This window comes from Podarcis vaucheri (genome assembly GCF_965113315.1).
Source record: "Podarcis vaucheri genome assembly, chromosome: 2".
Lineage (NCBI taxonomy): Eukaryota > Metazoa > Chordata > Lepidosauria > Squamata > Lacertidae > Podarcis > Podarcis vaucheri.
This window is the reverse complement of record NC_138760.1, coordinates 23630496-23646734: the sequence shown is the minus strand read 5'-3', so window position 1 is coordinate 23646734 and position 16239 is coordinate 23630496. Positions and strand designations below refer to the sequence as shown.

The 16239-nt window shown below is 45.1% G+C and overlaps 1 protein-coding gene across 1 annotated transcript; it reads left to right on the top strand.

Moving 5' to 3' along the window:
- The first annotated feature begins 1276 nt into the window (after positions 1-1276).
- COIL (coilin) lies at positions 1277-14926 on the top strand. Its single transcript, XM_082212535.1, has 7 exons — positions 1277-1557; positions 4237-5407; positions 7232-7318; positions 9908-9955; positions 12086-12155; positions 12744-12832; positions 14716-14926. Exons 1-7 carry the CDS (start codon positions 1292-1294, stop codon positions 14803-14805), a joined length of 1821 nt encoding a protein of 606 aa, XP_082068661.1. The 5' UTR covers positions 1277-1291; the 3' UTR covers positions 14806-14926.
- Positions 14927-16239: the final 1313 nt, after the last annotated feature.

The window sequence follows — 16239 nt, the reverse complement described above, 5'->3', positions numbered from 1 at the left end:
TTCAGCTCAAATCCTTGCACTCCTTTTCAGGAAAGATGATGGCAGACACAACACAATGCAACATCTGTCTTCTAGGGGTTTTTGTTGTTGTTTGTCTTTTAAGGAAAAATCCCTAAATAAATGTTTTGCTTCCTAAACAAGCTTATTTCTCTTTGGTGATCACTCGTAGCCAAGTAAGAGTGTCTTCCATGAACACGGTCTTAACAGTGAGTCCAATTCTGGACCCACATGTCCTTCCACAGTGGGGATATAGGTTTCCGGGTGGGAGTTGATCATGGTGATGTTTTGCCAAGCGTGCCTTCCTCTTAGCACGTTTCTCCCTTTCGTCCTGAGTTCGAGAGTCTTCAAAGTCCACAACACCTTTGGTTAAAAGGCTGTTCTCCAGTGGGAGCGCTCTCAGGCCAGTGTTTCCCAGTTGTCGGTGTTTATACTACATTTTTAAAGATTTGCCTTGAGAGTCTTTAAACCTCTTTTGTTGTCCACCAGCATTTTCCATTTTTAAGTTCGGAATAGAGTAGTTGCTTTGGAAGACGATAATCAGGTTTGCCTTGAGAGAGTCTTTAAACCCTCCCACCAGATGTGAAGGGAATAAACAACTATCTGACTTTTAAACGACATCTGATGGCAGCCCTGTTTAGGGAAGTTTTTAATGTTTGATATTTTATTGTGTTTTTAATATTCTGTTGAGAGCCACCCAGAGTGGCTGGGGAAACCCAGCCTGATGGGCGGGGTATAAATATAAATAAGAATAATAATTCCCATGCCTTCCCAATTGATATGCCAGCTTTTTCAGAGACACCGTCGATGGAATTTTTCGAGGATTTGGAGCGGCTGCAAGTTCGAAGCGAGTATATAAGTTGGAAAACAAGCACAGCGTCGATTGCACGGTCGCCGGGTTTTACGTTGCCATGATCTACGACTCCCGCCCCTTCCCGATTGCGGTAACTCAGCCCAGCGTCCCAGCGATCTTTCCTAAGATTGCGTTTGCAATTGATATCCAGTCCTCCCTTTTTGTTTGTTTGCTAATGCACTTAGGAAATGGAAAAAAATGTCCATGGAAACATAAAGTGCTGGGAGAAATATTATTTTTTTAAAAATGTCCATCTCTTTCTCTCACACGCATACATGTGAAAGATTGTGATTCTTCTTATTTATTCACTTAACAAGACGCATGCTGCTTGCAACTTTTAAAATCAATAAAGCTGTTTCCCTTTTCGTCCCTCGCGGGGCGCCGTAGCGGAGGCTCCTCCCATCTCCCTTTCCCCGACCTTCCTCTCCCGACCTCACCAAGATGGCGGCGGCCACCGGCGGCGGCGGCGGCGAGGCCCCCGTGCGCCTCCGGCTGCTCTTCGACTACCCTCCGCCGGGGACGCCGGCCTGCGGGCTGTGCTGGCTGCTCCTGGAGCCCCGCCAGGTGCGCCTCGTCACCGACCTGAGCAGCCTCGTCCGGGACAAGTTCGGCTTCAGCCGCCGCGCCAAGCTCAGCCTCTTCCTCGACGGCGCGCTGCTGCCGCCCACCGAGAGCGCCAGGATCGTGAGGGACAACGACTCTCTCCGGTGGGGCTGAGAGGGGCGCTCGGGGGGTGGGAAAGAAAGAGGGCTGGGTCGGGGGTGGGAGTGAGAGTCGCCCTGGCGCCCCCCAACCCGCCCCACTTTGAACGAACCAGCAGGTGGCTTATGTTTAGGGGCAGCCTTTCTCAACCTGTGGGTCCCCAGATGTTGTTGGACTACAACTCCCATCACCCTTAGCTAGCGAGGCCAGAGCTCAGGGATGGTGGGAGTTGTAGTCCAACAACATCTGGGGACCCACAGGTTGAGAACTGCTGGGAGGGGGGTGTTCCCCGCCCCTTTGTTCTGGCAAAATACAGGACGGGACAATTGGGGGTGGGTGGTAGGACTCTCCCCCCCCCCAAATCTGGAGCTCAGAAGGTACAGTGGTGCCCCGCAAGACGAATGCCTCGCAAGACGGAAAACCCGCTAGACGAAAGGGTTTTCTGTTTTTGAGCTGCTTCGCAAGACGATTTTCCCTATGGGCTTGCTTTGCAAGACGAAAACGTCTTGCGAGTGTTGCGGTTTTTTTTGCTCCCCCCCCTTGCTAAGCCGCTAAGCCTTTAATAGCCGCTAATCCTTTAATAACCGCTAATAGTGCTAATCCGCTAAGCCGCTAATAGGGTTGCTTCGCAAGACGAAAAAACCGCTAGATGAAGAGACTTGCAGAACAGATTAATTTCGTCTTGCGAGGCACCACTGTATTATTATTATTGTTTTATTATTTGAGTTTGTAGACCGCTCTATACTTGGAGGTATCAGGGTGGATCACAGAAAAGATCATAACATATCTACAGTGGTACCTCGGGTTACATATGCTTCAGGTTACATACGCTTCAGGTTACAGACTCCGCTAACCCAGAAATAGTACCTCGGGTTAAGAACTTTGCTTTAGGATGAGAACAGAAATTGCGCTCCGGCGGCGCGGCAGCAGCAGGAAGCCCCATTAGCTAAAGTGGTGCTTCAGGTTAAGAACAGTTTCAGGTTAAGAACAGACCTCCGGAACAAATTAAGTACTTAACCCGAGGGACCACTGTAATCAGAATAAAAAGAGCAACCCAATATCAACCCCACCCCCACCCCAAAAAGAGCCACATTTTAAAAGAGTATAGAATGTCAAACACATCAACCAAAGGCCTGGTTAAAAAGGAACGGTAGAGGCAAAATACATTCCAAGGTATGAACTCCAGGTTACAGATATCTTTTACACATACGCACTATGCCAGGCATAGCCAAAGTTGGCCCTCCTGAGGTTTTGGGACTACAACTCCCACCATCCCTAGCTAACATAAGGTTACCAGTTGTCCACGTTTCCTGGGGACAGTCCCCGTTTCTACAAATCAGTCCCCATACAAAATCCATTGAAGTTGAAAAGTGCCCCTGGATTCATTGAAAAAAAATCTGGTAACCTTAAGCCAGTGTTTCCCAACCTTTTTTGGGCAAAGGCACACTTGTTTCATGAAAAAAATCTCGAGGCACACCACCATGCCAGATGGGGAAAGGTCACTTTTTACTTATGTAAAAAAAAAAATAAAAAAATAGTAACAGCATAGAAGGTAATGGTTAGGCTAGTATCCCTCTTCCAAATATGCTAGGTTTTTATTTGCAGGGACTGTTCTACATGGGAAAGCATTCAGCACTGTCATTCTCCCATCTGCCATCTGAATTGGTACTATTCTGGGTCAACTTACTCTGCTGCATGTGTAGATGAAAATGGCACCAAGTGTGGGGGAGGGGGCAGAACAGGTTTCAGATACAGGATATTAAGCACACACGTACTTCAGATTGAACTGGTTGCTTGCTTTGCAAGTTTTCATTTTCCAAATGACTGCCTTGGCAAGCGCAATACCTACCAGGCTCAACGCCGGTCTCGCGCTGCCGCTTCCCGCGCTCTCAAGGACCCGGGAGGAGGAAGGTGTGAAGGGAATCCCGAAGGCGCGAAAACCTCGCGCATGCGCAGGCCTTCCGCCTGCGACAGCCCAGTAGGCCGGCCGAAGCGAGCGGCGATGGGATGTGGGAGGGAGCTCGCTCGCCGCCCTGCGTGTGCCTATGTGGGGCACGTTACAGCTCCGTGACGTCAGCGCCACGCAGGCAGCCAGGCTGGCAAACGGCGAGAGCCCCGCGCTGGGCGGCCTCTCCTCGTCGCCGCTGCCCCGCCTCTCGCCGCCCGACTCGCCCGCCTCCCTCCCACGGCACACCAGGCAACGTCTCGGAACACCGGTGGGGAAACACTGCCTTAAGCTAACAGGACCAGTGGTCAGGGATGATGGGAATTGTAGTCCCCATACATCTGGAGGGCAACGTTTGGCCATGCCTGCACTATGCATACTGTTGCTAGCTAAAAGTTATTATTTATTGAGTTTCTATACCACCAATCCCTGGAGGTCTCAGGGCAGTTCACAGAAAAGATCACAACATATATATCAGAATAAAAAGAGCAACCCAATTAAAAAAACCTCAGAAAAGAGCCACATTTTAAAAGGGTATAGGATGCCAAACAGATTGACCAAAGGCTGGTTAAAAAGGAACATGAAACACACACTGCAAACAGGTTGTTCAACTGAAATCCCTAAGATTTCTTTGCCAGTGTAGGATTAAAGTTTGGCACGTATGGATGTTTTTAGAGTAACAATGTATAAATGATGCCATGATCATAACAGAACTTTCTCTTGCATGATATCCCGACAGAGTCAAATTGGAGGAAGTTATCGAGGAAGAAGATAATGATAAAATTGCCAACGGTTTTCGTAACCAATCAAAAAAACGAAGGAAACGACGCCGGCAGAAGTTGGAAGTGAAAGATTCTGACAGCGAAGATGAAGGTCACAGAAAAAGAAAGAAGGGCAAATGGAACTGTGAGCGTCTTTCTTGTCAGGAAGAGAGCGCTGCAAACATTCAGGACCCAAAGGCCCTTAAGAAAAGGAAAAACGCGATCGGAAGATCCTCTGCCACAGACAGCGAGAGCGATGATAGTACTTGCCATTCCAAGAAGTTAAAAAAAAAAGTTGACCGGGAAAAAGAGCAGCGGGCAACCAAAGATAAACAGAAAAGGAGAAAAGAAAAAGCCATAGAAATAAATAACACTTCACAAAAGACCAACAAGACTTTTTCTTTGAGCCCCAGCCAAAAAAGTGCAGCGAAAACCCCAGTAGGACAGTCCGGCACAAAGAAACGTGAAACCTCAAGCGACTCCTCCACTTCATCAAGCGAGAGTGACCACAATATAGCAGATGCAAAACGAAAACACTCGCATCAAACTAAGGTGGCATCGCAGCACGTAAACAAACCACAACTGGCTTCTTCTGCGAAATCGGCTGGTAAAGTTGCCGCTAAACAGAAAGGCAGTGATAGTCCCAAGGCAGCATGTAGTAAAAAAGCCAAGAGTCCGTCCTCAAGTTCAGATTCAGATTCTACTTCGGGAGAGCAGGAGGAGCAGAAGAGCAATAACTTGAAAAGTAAGCCGCCATATAATAGCCAAGGAACTGCGGGAGGCCCGGCGTCAAGGAGCAAACCTAAAAGCTCCTCTTCAGAATCTGATAGCTCAGACTTGGAGGCTTGCACTGCTAAGAAACCCAAGACAAATTCTGCACTCAGTCAGGCGTTGGGAGGGAATGGCGGGAAACAGCTGCCAGCTGTCACTTGTGGACCAGAAATAAGTCCCAGCGACAGCAGGCGGGGTCGTGGCAGAGGAGAAAACCCCTTTTGGAGAGGGCCTAGGGTCCGTGGATGTCGTGGGATGATGAGGGGCCGGGGAAGAGGAAGGGGAGAGAATCTTAACTTCTTCCACAATTACAACGGTGAGCAGCAAAAGCAGCAACAGTTGCACGAAGTAGCAACAAACTCTTCAGTTATTATACAGGTGAGTCTGCTGGCGACTGCCTGCTTTAGTCTCCATTAACATTAAATAAGTTGGAGTTATTGTTATTAAATATACCAAGAAAAAAGCACACCAAGAACTCAGGCCAATGTAGGTTTCAATAGTGGGATTGGTCCCTACTCACAAATCAATAGTCAATAGTAACAAAAACTAATCCATTCAAACGTATGTATTCTGACAAGGATTACAAACTCAAATAGAGATTGCAAACTCTAACAGAGATTACAAACCCAAACTCATAAAGACAGGAATAACACAATAATTCGTTACAAAGATTTTCTCTTTTTCACTTGACAATAATGTTGATCCTTATAATTTATCAGCTTGCAGATGAAGACTCAATTTCAATCATAGAGCAGAAGTCAGAAGTCAGTTATGGATTAGAAACCAGGACAGGGCCCTGTTTCGATGTATTCACCTTCATCAGCTGGAAGTATCAAATATTACATGAAAATACATTTTAATTCTAAATTATCATAAATTATAAAAGAGTATTATGTACCATTTGGTTCCTTACCAAATTTTTGAAGGGTTGTGTAAGTTTGAAGACTTTCGGATAAATATATCCTGTTATTTTCTACGTTTCTCAAGGGTAACAACTGAAAATAATATTAATAATAATTGCATGTGTTGAATCAAATTAAAAACTAAGGCAGCATATAATCATATGATTCCTCACCTACATGTGGGTAGATCAACGTGTATCTTGAGCTGTTCGCGATGGAACACTGTTGGATAACTCACAAAATTAAAAGAAAAACTGGTGTAAAGCAAAGCGTGTAACTGTTAGTGTGATCGTGATGACCCTGCCTACACCCTAAATTACGTACAAAATAGTAGCCCACAAATGAGCATTGTGGGTGAAGAAATCCAGTGCTGCCGTTCTGCTTGCAAAAAGGGTTTAGCTTAAGAGAATGGGAGTTGTTTTTTTGCTGATTTTCTACTGTAGTCCCCTGGAAATCTGTTCCAGGGAGTTGAGGTACTCTTCAGGGCAGCATGGAAGGAGGTGCTGGGGGAAGGGAGAATTGGAAAAAGGGATATAAAATAATAATAATAATAATAATAATAATAATAATAATAATTATTATTATTATTATTATTATTATTATTATTATTATTATTATTATTAACTGGAAAACATTTTCCAGATGTTAGCAGACACTTCCACAGCCTCAGAAAACTTTCAGCAATTGGAACAGCAGCATTGGGTTTCATATTTTGTCGCCTGCAGAGGAAATATAGATACAGTGGTGCCTCGCAAGACGAAAAGAATCCGTTCTGTGATTCTCTTCGTCTAGCAGTTTTTTCGTCTTGCAAAGCAAGCCCATTGAAGGATTAGCGGATTAGCGCTATTAGCGGCTTTTAGCGGCTTATCTGCTGATCGGATCAGCTGATAAGCGGCTTAGCGGCTTAGAAAAAGGGGGGGAAAGGGAAAAAAACCAGCAGGAACCCGCAAGACATTTTCGTCTTGCGAAGCAAGCCCATAGGAAATTTGTTTTGCGAAGCACCTCCAAAACGGAAAACTCTTTCGTCTAGCGAGTTTTCCGTCTTGCGAGGCATTCGTCTTGCGGGACTACCACTGTACCTCTGAAACCTGACAAGCAGGACATGAAGGTGGTGGCTTTCCATCCCTGGTTGTTCCCAATATCTGGAACCCAGGTAGAGTGCATCTGCATGTGGAAGTTCTCTCATTGCCTCTGGCTTTTCCTGCAATTTTCCCCTGCCGTCTTTTGCCCTCTATATCACATTAATGCTTTTTACTGGGTTTGATTGTGGATGATAATGTTTTTAATCATTGTTTCACAGAATCCACCAGAAGCTCCTAAGAAGGACTATAGCATATTGCCTCTGTTAGCTGCTCCTCCACAAGTAGGAGAGAAAATTGCCTTTAAGGTATGAAATCTCAAAACATTTTTGTTCCTCGCTTCTTGCTTAGATAATTTTTATCCTGCTCTTCCATCATCTTGCAAGCTGTATGTAGGGAAGACACTAGTAACATTGGCAGGAATTTGAGGGCTGGAGTCAAGACTTCTTATGATGAGTGTGTTAGCACATTCTGTTGGGTGAGGTAGACTAAAAAATACATACTTGTAGTGTTAACGTAGTTCTGGCATGAAGTCTTTAACTCCTCAAGCATCTATGATTCTTGAAAGGTCATATTCTCGCCTATTTGCATATGTACTTGGGTGGATTAAATTGTTTCTTGCACTCTGTTAACCTTGCTGGAAAAAAGGAGTGCAATACATAATAAGAACTGCAAACAGAAGTCCAAGAAGACTGCACAAATACTTAGGTAACTTACTTAAATTAAAAATGTGTATTTAAACTGAAAATACAAACCCTAGGAAGATACTGGCTGGCTAAAAAGAAAAGAAACTTTGTCTCTCTAACAGTTGTTAAATGGTGAGCAACCACCATTGTTGATTATGCTTTCAACATAATTTCTCCTTCAGGCTCAAAATCGGATTAAAGATAATAATAAGAATAATTTATTATTTATACCCCACCCAGTCACTCTGGGCAGCTCCCAACATAATAATAATAATAATAATAATAATAATAATAATAATAATAATAATGCGATCAAACATTAAAAATGTCCCTAAACAGGGCTGCCTTCAGATGTCTTCTAAAAGTCAGATAGTTGTTTATTTCCTTGACATCTGATGGGAGGGCGTTCCACAGGGCAGGTGCCACTACCGAGAAGGCCCTCTGCCTGGTTCCCTGTAACCTCACTTCTCGCAGGGAGGGAACTGCCAGAAGGCCCTCGGAGCTGGACCTCAGTGTCTGGGCTGAACGATGGGGATGGAGACGCTCCTTCAGGTATACTGGGCTGAGGCCGTTTAGGGCTTTAAAGGTCAGCATCAACACTTTGAATTGTGCTCGGAAACATATTGGGAGCCAATGTTGGTCTTCCAGGACCGGTGTTATATGGTCTTGGCGGCCACTCAATAGGTGCATCAGTAGGTGATTCCTGCGGGGACTAGTAGGGCAGCTACTCTATCAGAGATGTTACCAGAGAAGGAGAGTCAGATGGAGACCTCATCATCATCCACGAACAGGCACATCCAAGTAGAAACCATTCAGAGCTGTCTTATGTGAAGTCAGGCGACATGTCCGCCCAGCCCGCTATTGTTTGCTCTGGTTATTGTCCACAGTTCTAGACTTGAGGAAGAAGCTTCTCATGCCTTGCAACTTTTAAAAGCTAGGGACTGAACCTGGGATTTGATTACTTGCGAACAGGGACCAGAGTTCCTACCATTCTGACATCTAGATCAGCTGATGTGCCCCCTTCCTCAGTTTAGATAAATTAATGCATCAATGTGTGTGTGGTTCCTGCCCCCCAGAAAAATCCAATTTAGATTTATATTGTTCTCTCAGAGTGTTTGTTGTGGGGGAGGAAGGGAAAGGAGAATGTTAGCCACTTTGAGACTCCTTCGGGTAGTAAATTATTATTATTATTATTATTATTATTATTATTATTATTATTATTATTTATACCCCGCCCTCCCCAGCCAAGGCCGGGCTCAGGGCAGCTAACAAGCAATAATAAAAACGAGTTGAATGACTACAACTTAAAAATAAGATTAAAATACAACATTAAAATATTGAAACTTTAAAATACTAAAATGCAGCCTCATCACAGGAGGAGAAAGGAAAAAAAGGAAGAGAGGGAGGGAATCAAATTGGCTCCAAGCCAAAGGCCAGGCGGAACAACTCTGTCTTACAGGCCCTGCGGAAAGAAATCAGATCCTGCAGGGCGCTGGTCTCATGAGACAGAGCGTTCCACCAGGCCAGAGCCAGTGTTGAAAAGGCCCTGGCTCTGGTTGAAGCTAATCTAACTTCCTTAGGGCCCGGGACCACTAGGGTGTTGCTATTTATGGACCTTGAGGCTCTCCATGGGGCATACTGGGAGAGGCGGTCTCATAGGTACAAGGGTCCTAGGCCGTGAAGGGCTGTAAAGGTCAAAAGCAGCATCTTAAATCTGACCCTGTACTCCACCGGGAGCCAGTGCAGCTGGAAAAGCACTGGGTGAATATGCTCCCATGGCAGAGACCCCGTGAGGAGCCTCGCTGAAGCATTCTGCACCCGCTGGAGAAGAAAGAAAAAATACATCAAAGAAATAAAATAAAAAGATTGACTTCCTTTGACCACTATATGGTTCCTATAATCTCATATCTTGGTTGTCTATAATCATTTTACACATTTTGGAGAGACAATTTGTTTACCTGTGGAGTTTTTAATCTAGGCTAAGCCAATCATAATTATGGGAACTTGCTTTTCTCATATAATTTGCAAAGACATCCCATTCTGATTTTTCCACTTGGTTGGTTTCTTAATAATTCTGTTAGTCTTACTAGTTTGAGATACTCACTTAATTTTAATAACCATTCTTCTTTTGTTGGAATTGTGTTGCTTTTCCAGAAAAGGAAAAGGATTACCAGCTTGTCTCATGCTTTCTGTTTGATTTTCTTTCAACAGCTTTTGGAGCTAACTGAAAATTACACTCCTGAAGTATCTGATTATAAGGTATTGAGACTGACTACTGTTCGTTGTGTTTTGATGGATTTTTTTTTTTTAAGCTAGATTGCATCTTGGCCTTTTAATATTGCCATTTCTCATTGTTTCTTCTAATAACGGTTAAGAACATGAGACACATCAGAAGGTTGCATAGTTCAAATTTGGATTCACCAAGCTTTTAGAATCATAGAGTGGAAGGGAACTATCCCAAGAAAATCCACTACATAGTAAAGGTAAAGGGACCCCTGACCATTAGGTCCTTTCGTGACCGACTCTGGGGTTGCGGCACTCAACTCACTTTATTGGCCGAGGGAGCCGGTGTACCACTTCCGGGTCATGTGGCCAGCATGACTAAGCCGCTTCTGGCGAACCAGAGCAATGCACGGAAACGCCGTTTACCTTCCCACCGGAGTGGTACCTATTTATCTACTTGCACTTTGACGTGCTTTCAAACTGCTAGGTTGGCAGGAGCAGGGACTGAGCAACGGGAGCTCACCCCATCACGGGGATTCGAACCACCAACCTTCTGATCAGCAAGTCCTAGGCTCTGTGGTTTAACCCACAGCGCCACCCGCGTCCCTTTTATAGTATCATACGTTTAATGCCCAGGAGCAAAGGGAAAGAGAGAAACATGCACTGCTAACTTTTTGCCAGTGGGGGAGCCTTCTTCTTCCGAATGAGCTTCTGTTTTGTGTGGCTTAATAAAATAAATGAACATTCCACGAACTTTGTCTGTATACATTCGCTAAGAATTCGTCAGTATGCAGGAAAGAATCCAGATTATTTGTTTCATGTATATATCACCTGTTACTCCGTGGAGCTCAAGGCAACGCAGATGATTCTCCCTTCCCCGTTTTATCCTCACAACGACCTTGAGAGGTTAGGATAGTCTGGAAGACGGTAACTGTCCCAAGGTCACCCAGGGAACTCCGTGGCTTAGTGGACATTCAAGCCCTGGTCTCCTAGGTCATAGGCCAACACTCTATAACCATTGTACCATACAGTCTCATAGTGCATACCAGGGTTTCCCAAACTTAGGTCTCCAGCTGTTTTTGGACTACAATTTCCATCTCCCCTGGCCACTGGTCCTGCTAGCTCAGGGTGATGGGAGTTGTAGTCCAAAAACAGCTGGGGACCCAAGTTTGGGAAACCCTGGGCAGGTGGGTATTCACTTACTTAGGAAAAAGTAAAGGAGCGTTCTCAGCACCTGTTGGGGTGGGGAATGCTCTGGAATGACCCCATTTTCTTGACAGGGAGCAGTTTCTTCCACAAGAGGAGTTTAGTTTTTGAAGCTGCTTCTGTGCTGGTCCTGGCTTCTGATTCAATTCTTGAGTGTGAAATTGTTAATTCACACACACACATACTGCATTCCTTTGTGAGGATCTCTGCCTATGAAGATTAAACCACCCAAGGTTAAAGGAGAAAAATCAGGCTTTGCCCTTGCTACAGCAGTGTCTTTTCAGTTCAAAGGTTATTTCCCCCCATAGGAACAAATGGTACTAATTCACTGTGCATGTGATAGACAAAGGCAGATCAGGCATGGACTAATGCTGCTCTATCTCTGTTGAGCCTGCTACTGAGAATCAAGCCTGCTCTTATCTTTAGCCCCATCCATGAGTTCTGTTCCTGGGTCACCCTTGTGTATATAATGGCATTCTAATGATTTATGCCAATCTATTGCAATTTGTGGGACGCGGGTGGCACTGTGGGTTAAACCACAGAGCCTAGGACTTGCCGATCAGAAGGTTGGTTTGAATCCTCACGACGGGGTGAGCTCCCGTTGCTCTGTCCCAGCTCCTGCCCACCTAGCAGTTCGAAAGCACGTCAAAGTGCAAGTAGATAAATAGGTACCGCTCTGGCGGGAAGGTAAACGGCGTTTCCGTGCACTGCTCTGGTTCGCCACATGCTGGCCACATGACCCGGAAGCTGTATGCTGGCTCCCTCGGCCAATAAAGCGAGATGAGCGCCGCAACCCCAGAGTCGGCCACGACTGGACCTAATGGTCTCAGGGGTCCCTTTACCTTTATTGCAGTTTGTACAGGATTTAAATGTGGGACAGATGACATTTGTCCATTTGTTCTCGACCTAGAATAAACACCGCGTTTCTTCCTTTCTCTTTTTTCTTTTTTACTTTTCAAGGAAGGAAAAATTGTCAGTTGGAATCCTGCTAACAAACAGCTAGAACTTGAAATTCTTTCTTTCTCATCAGGTAAGAGATATGCAACTTCGGAGTTGAATGTGAATATGGATTGTATTCAAGCAAGTTCTACTTGGAGTAAACCCACAGAAATTAATGGATAGCTCAGTTGGTTAGAGTGTGGTTCTGATAATGCCAAGGCTGGAGTTTGATCCCCATATGATACAGCTGCATATTCCTGCACTGTGGGGGGGTTGTACTAAATGATCCATAGGGTCCCTTCTAACTCTAGAATTCTATGATTCTATGACCCAAGTTAGTCATGTTCATTCATTTCAGTGGTTCTGCTCTCACAACTAATATTGGCTACATCCCAGTATATTTTCTCATATGAAAGGCAGCAACTTCTCTTTTAAAGTTGACTTTTCTTTACTAATTGTACGCCATTCTGCTTTAACTGCACGTTACAGTGTGATTGTTTATGCATCAGAAATAAGTCCCACTGTGTTAAATGGGACTTACTCCCAGGAAAGTGGTTATAGGATTGCAGCCCCAATTACATAACCACCCTTGCAACTTCCAGTCACATTCTAAGTACCTCCAAACCTTTGTATGAATGTTCTAATTGTATTTGTTGTGGTTTTTGTTTCTTCTTTTAAGTTTCAAAAGAGCCAGGGAAGTTTGATCTGGTTTACCAGTCTGCAGATGGAGCCGAAAGAATAGAATATGCTGTATCTCACGACAGGAAGGTATGGGGGTAGCACTTTCTTGAAATTAATTTGCAGGAGCCTCCTTTAACATTATTCCAATGACCTTTTTTTTTTTTACCATATTCGTAGGGCACATTCCATTCTCTACTCAATTGCAGTGACTCTGTGCGTGGAGGATTCTCAACCCTTTGCACTGCAAGTTACTTGTCTTATAGGACAGGCTAGAGGAGAGAGGAGAGGTGTCCCAGACTGTCCCCCAACTGCCTGTAATACAGCATTTGTATGTGCCAAGGTGTGTTCGGGGGAGACATGAGGGAACAGAGCTCTGTTGAGCCCTGCTGGAATTCTCTGTGCTGGAGTGTATTCTCCTTATAGAGACCTAGGACCCAGGTACCTACGGGACCGCCTCACCTGGTATGCCCCGCGGAGGATCTTAAGGTCCACAAATGACAACATTTTGGAGGTCCCAAGTCACAAGGTGGTTAGATTGGTCTCAACTAGGGCCAGGGCCTTTTCAGTACTGGCCCCAACTTGGTGGAACGCTCTGTCACAAGAGACTAGGGCCCTGAGGGACTTGACATCTTTCCGCAGGGCCTGCAAGACACAGCTGTTCCGCCTGGCCTTTGGTTTGGACTCAGTCTGACCCTTATGTTTCCCTCCCCTTATGGTTTTGATCTATGGGCTACTTTTAAAATGAGGCTGCATTTTAAATTGCATTTTAACCTGTATTTTAAATTGCTTCCCCCATTATGTTTTTACTGTAATTTTACTGGTGTTAGCAGCCCTGAGCCCGGCTCTGGCCGGGGAGGGCGGGGTATAAATAAATTTACTATTATTATTATTACTATTATTATTTTGTGTTCGAAGGGCAATATCCAAATAATTTGGGGCAGCGTTCAACTAACTAGTCATTTTAGTGCAAAATTTACCACTAGTGCAAGGAGACTTTTCTGTGCCCTCACCAGATCTGCTCTAGAAGGTTGGGGGAACCCTTGCAACATATTTAGGGGAGAAGGGAAAGCATGGCGTTGCACACGGAGAAATCCTCGCGCTTACGGAACAATTGTATTAGTGCTGTGTTGAATTCAACCCTCATACTCAAAGCGGAACAAATGAAACCAGTCCATTGGTTTCACTGGTTCTCCTGTTGATTAAGACACTAAATATCACACCAAGAAATAAATTGGTACCAATACAAATTCTCTGTCTAGTTCCCTATTTTTAATATTTATAGAAGTCTGCATTGTTTCAGATGTTGTGTGCAAACGAAATACTGCTTAATCCATGCAAGTATACTGAAGTGCTGGCACTTTGTCTACTGTTTTAACTTAGAGCATGCAATCATTTTGACATTATTGCGATAGGAAGAAGCCTAGGTGACCTTTGGGCTTAACACACGCCTTATCCAACGTGGCAACAGGGATGAGATTGGAAGCTTCCGCTTCTGCTTTTAATGAACTGCAGCTTTATGTGTCATTCAGCCCTGACAATCTGTCCCCCCCCCCCCGAATTATTGTTTGCTTGAAATGAGGCAAATTCAAACAAGGTACACGAAGCTGGCTTGTTCAGTAAGTCATAGAGATTTAACCACAGGTTGACTGAAATAAGTGAAGGCTTCTGAGCTCCTGATGGTCACATGCCCTGGGAAGTGGGAGGAAGCCTCAGGCTTGCTTAGACTCATTCCTGCCATGTTTATTATGATGCCTGAATGCAGCCAGGGAGAGAAACCGATTCAGCCTCGAAGCTATCAGACATAGGTCTTGTTCAGCAATTTGTCTCTTGGGCAAGCGTGTGTTAAAATTGATTTTATTATACAAAATAGTTTAAACACGTTAAATTTATTTAAAAGGGTTAATGCTGGGGAAATGGCATGTATCTGATCTGCTCATGTTGAGTCTTACATGCATTTTCCCCCCCTTTAGATAACTGAAAGTTGGGATGCGTTGATTGAACCCAGACTAATAGTTGACCCTCCGAATAACGAATCAGGCACGGGAAATGGAAATCCCTAAGCTGTGAAGTTACTCATCTGTAAATAGTCTGTGAAATGCTGTCCTTCTGTTTCTGAAGATAGTGTATGCAAATTGCTGTGTTTTTTTTTCTAAAAAAAATAAAGGATTTCAAAAACTGAAATGAGGTTTAAGAAAAGTTTGTGCCATGGTTCAGGTGCTTGTTCTGAGATGTTTACGTTAAGAGCCAATTATTTTCATAGGGCTATGGAGGAACTTGATCAGGTCCCTGCCCTCTCCATTAAAGTGAACAATAGGGAGGTCAACATTTTGTTGGGAGTCTCTCCCATGGGTAAAATAAAAGGGGGAGGAAATAACTTCTCCAAGATTAGGTAATACAATTGTATTATGAAAGCAAAACATACTTCCTGCAACCTAGCTGCCCATGATGGGTGTAAAAGCTCACAAATGGTCTGCAAGGGCTTCCTCATTCATGGAGGGAAAGGTTGGCTTTTAGCAAGCTAAGCTATACATGCAGTAAAGGTAAAGGACGCAGGTGGCGCTGTGGTCTAAACCACTGAGCCTCTTGGGCTTGCTGATCAGGTTGGCGGTTCGAATCCCCACGACGGGGTGAGCTCCCGTTGCTCATTCCAGCTCCTGCCAACCTAGCAGTTTGAAAGCACGCCAGTGCAAGTAGATAAATAGGCACCACTGTGGCAGAAAGGTAAACGCCGTTTCCATGCGCTCTGGCTTCCATTGCGCCAGAAGCGGTTTAGTCATGCTGACACATGACCCAGACAAACGCCGGCTCCCTCGGCTGAAAGCGAGATGAGCTCCGCAACCCCATAGTCGCCTTTGACTGGACTTCACCGTCCAGAGGTCCTTTAGCTTTTATATGCAGCAAACTGCCTTACCGAACAAAATTCAGAAATGTGCTTTTCATGTAGGTGTACCTTACACGGGGGGGGGGGAGGGGGCATTGTGAGTGTGACTGCATACCGAGCACTTGACTCACTTTGCTTATGCATTTAGCACAATGCAAAAATTATTTACCGTATTTTTCGCTCTATAGGACGCACTTTTCCCCCTCCAAAAATTAAGGGGAAATGTGTGTGTGTCCTATGGAGCGAATGCAGGCTCCTTGGCTTCAGCGATAGCAACTCGAAGCCTCCGAAGCGCAGAGGCAGCGCTCCCTCCGCGCTCCGGAGGCTTCGCGTTACTTTCGCTGAAGCCTGGAGAGCGAGAGAGGTCGGTGCGCACTGACCCCTCTCGCTCTCCATTCTTCAGGGATAGCTGCCTGAAGCCTTCGGAGTGCAGCACGAGTTCCCGCTGCGCTCTGCACGCTTCGGGTTCCTTTTGCTGAAGCCGGGAGAGCAAGACTCTCCTGGCTTCAGCAGAGAGGGAGAGCTGCGCAGCACCCCTTCAGCCAAGCGGGAGGAGAAATGGAAGGGGCTCCGTTTCTCCTGCCACTTCCCTGAAGGGGTGCTGAGCAGAGAG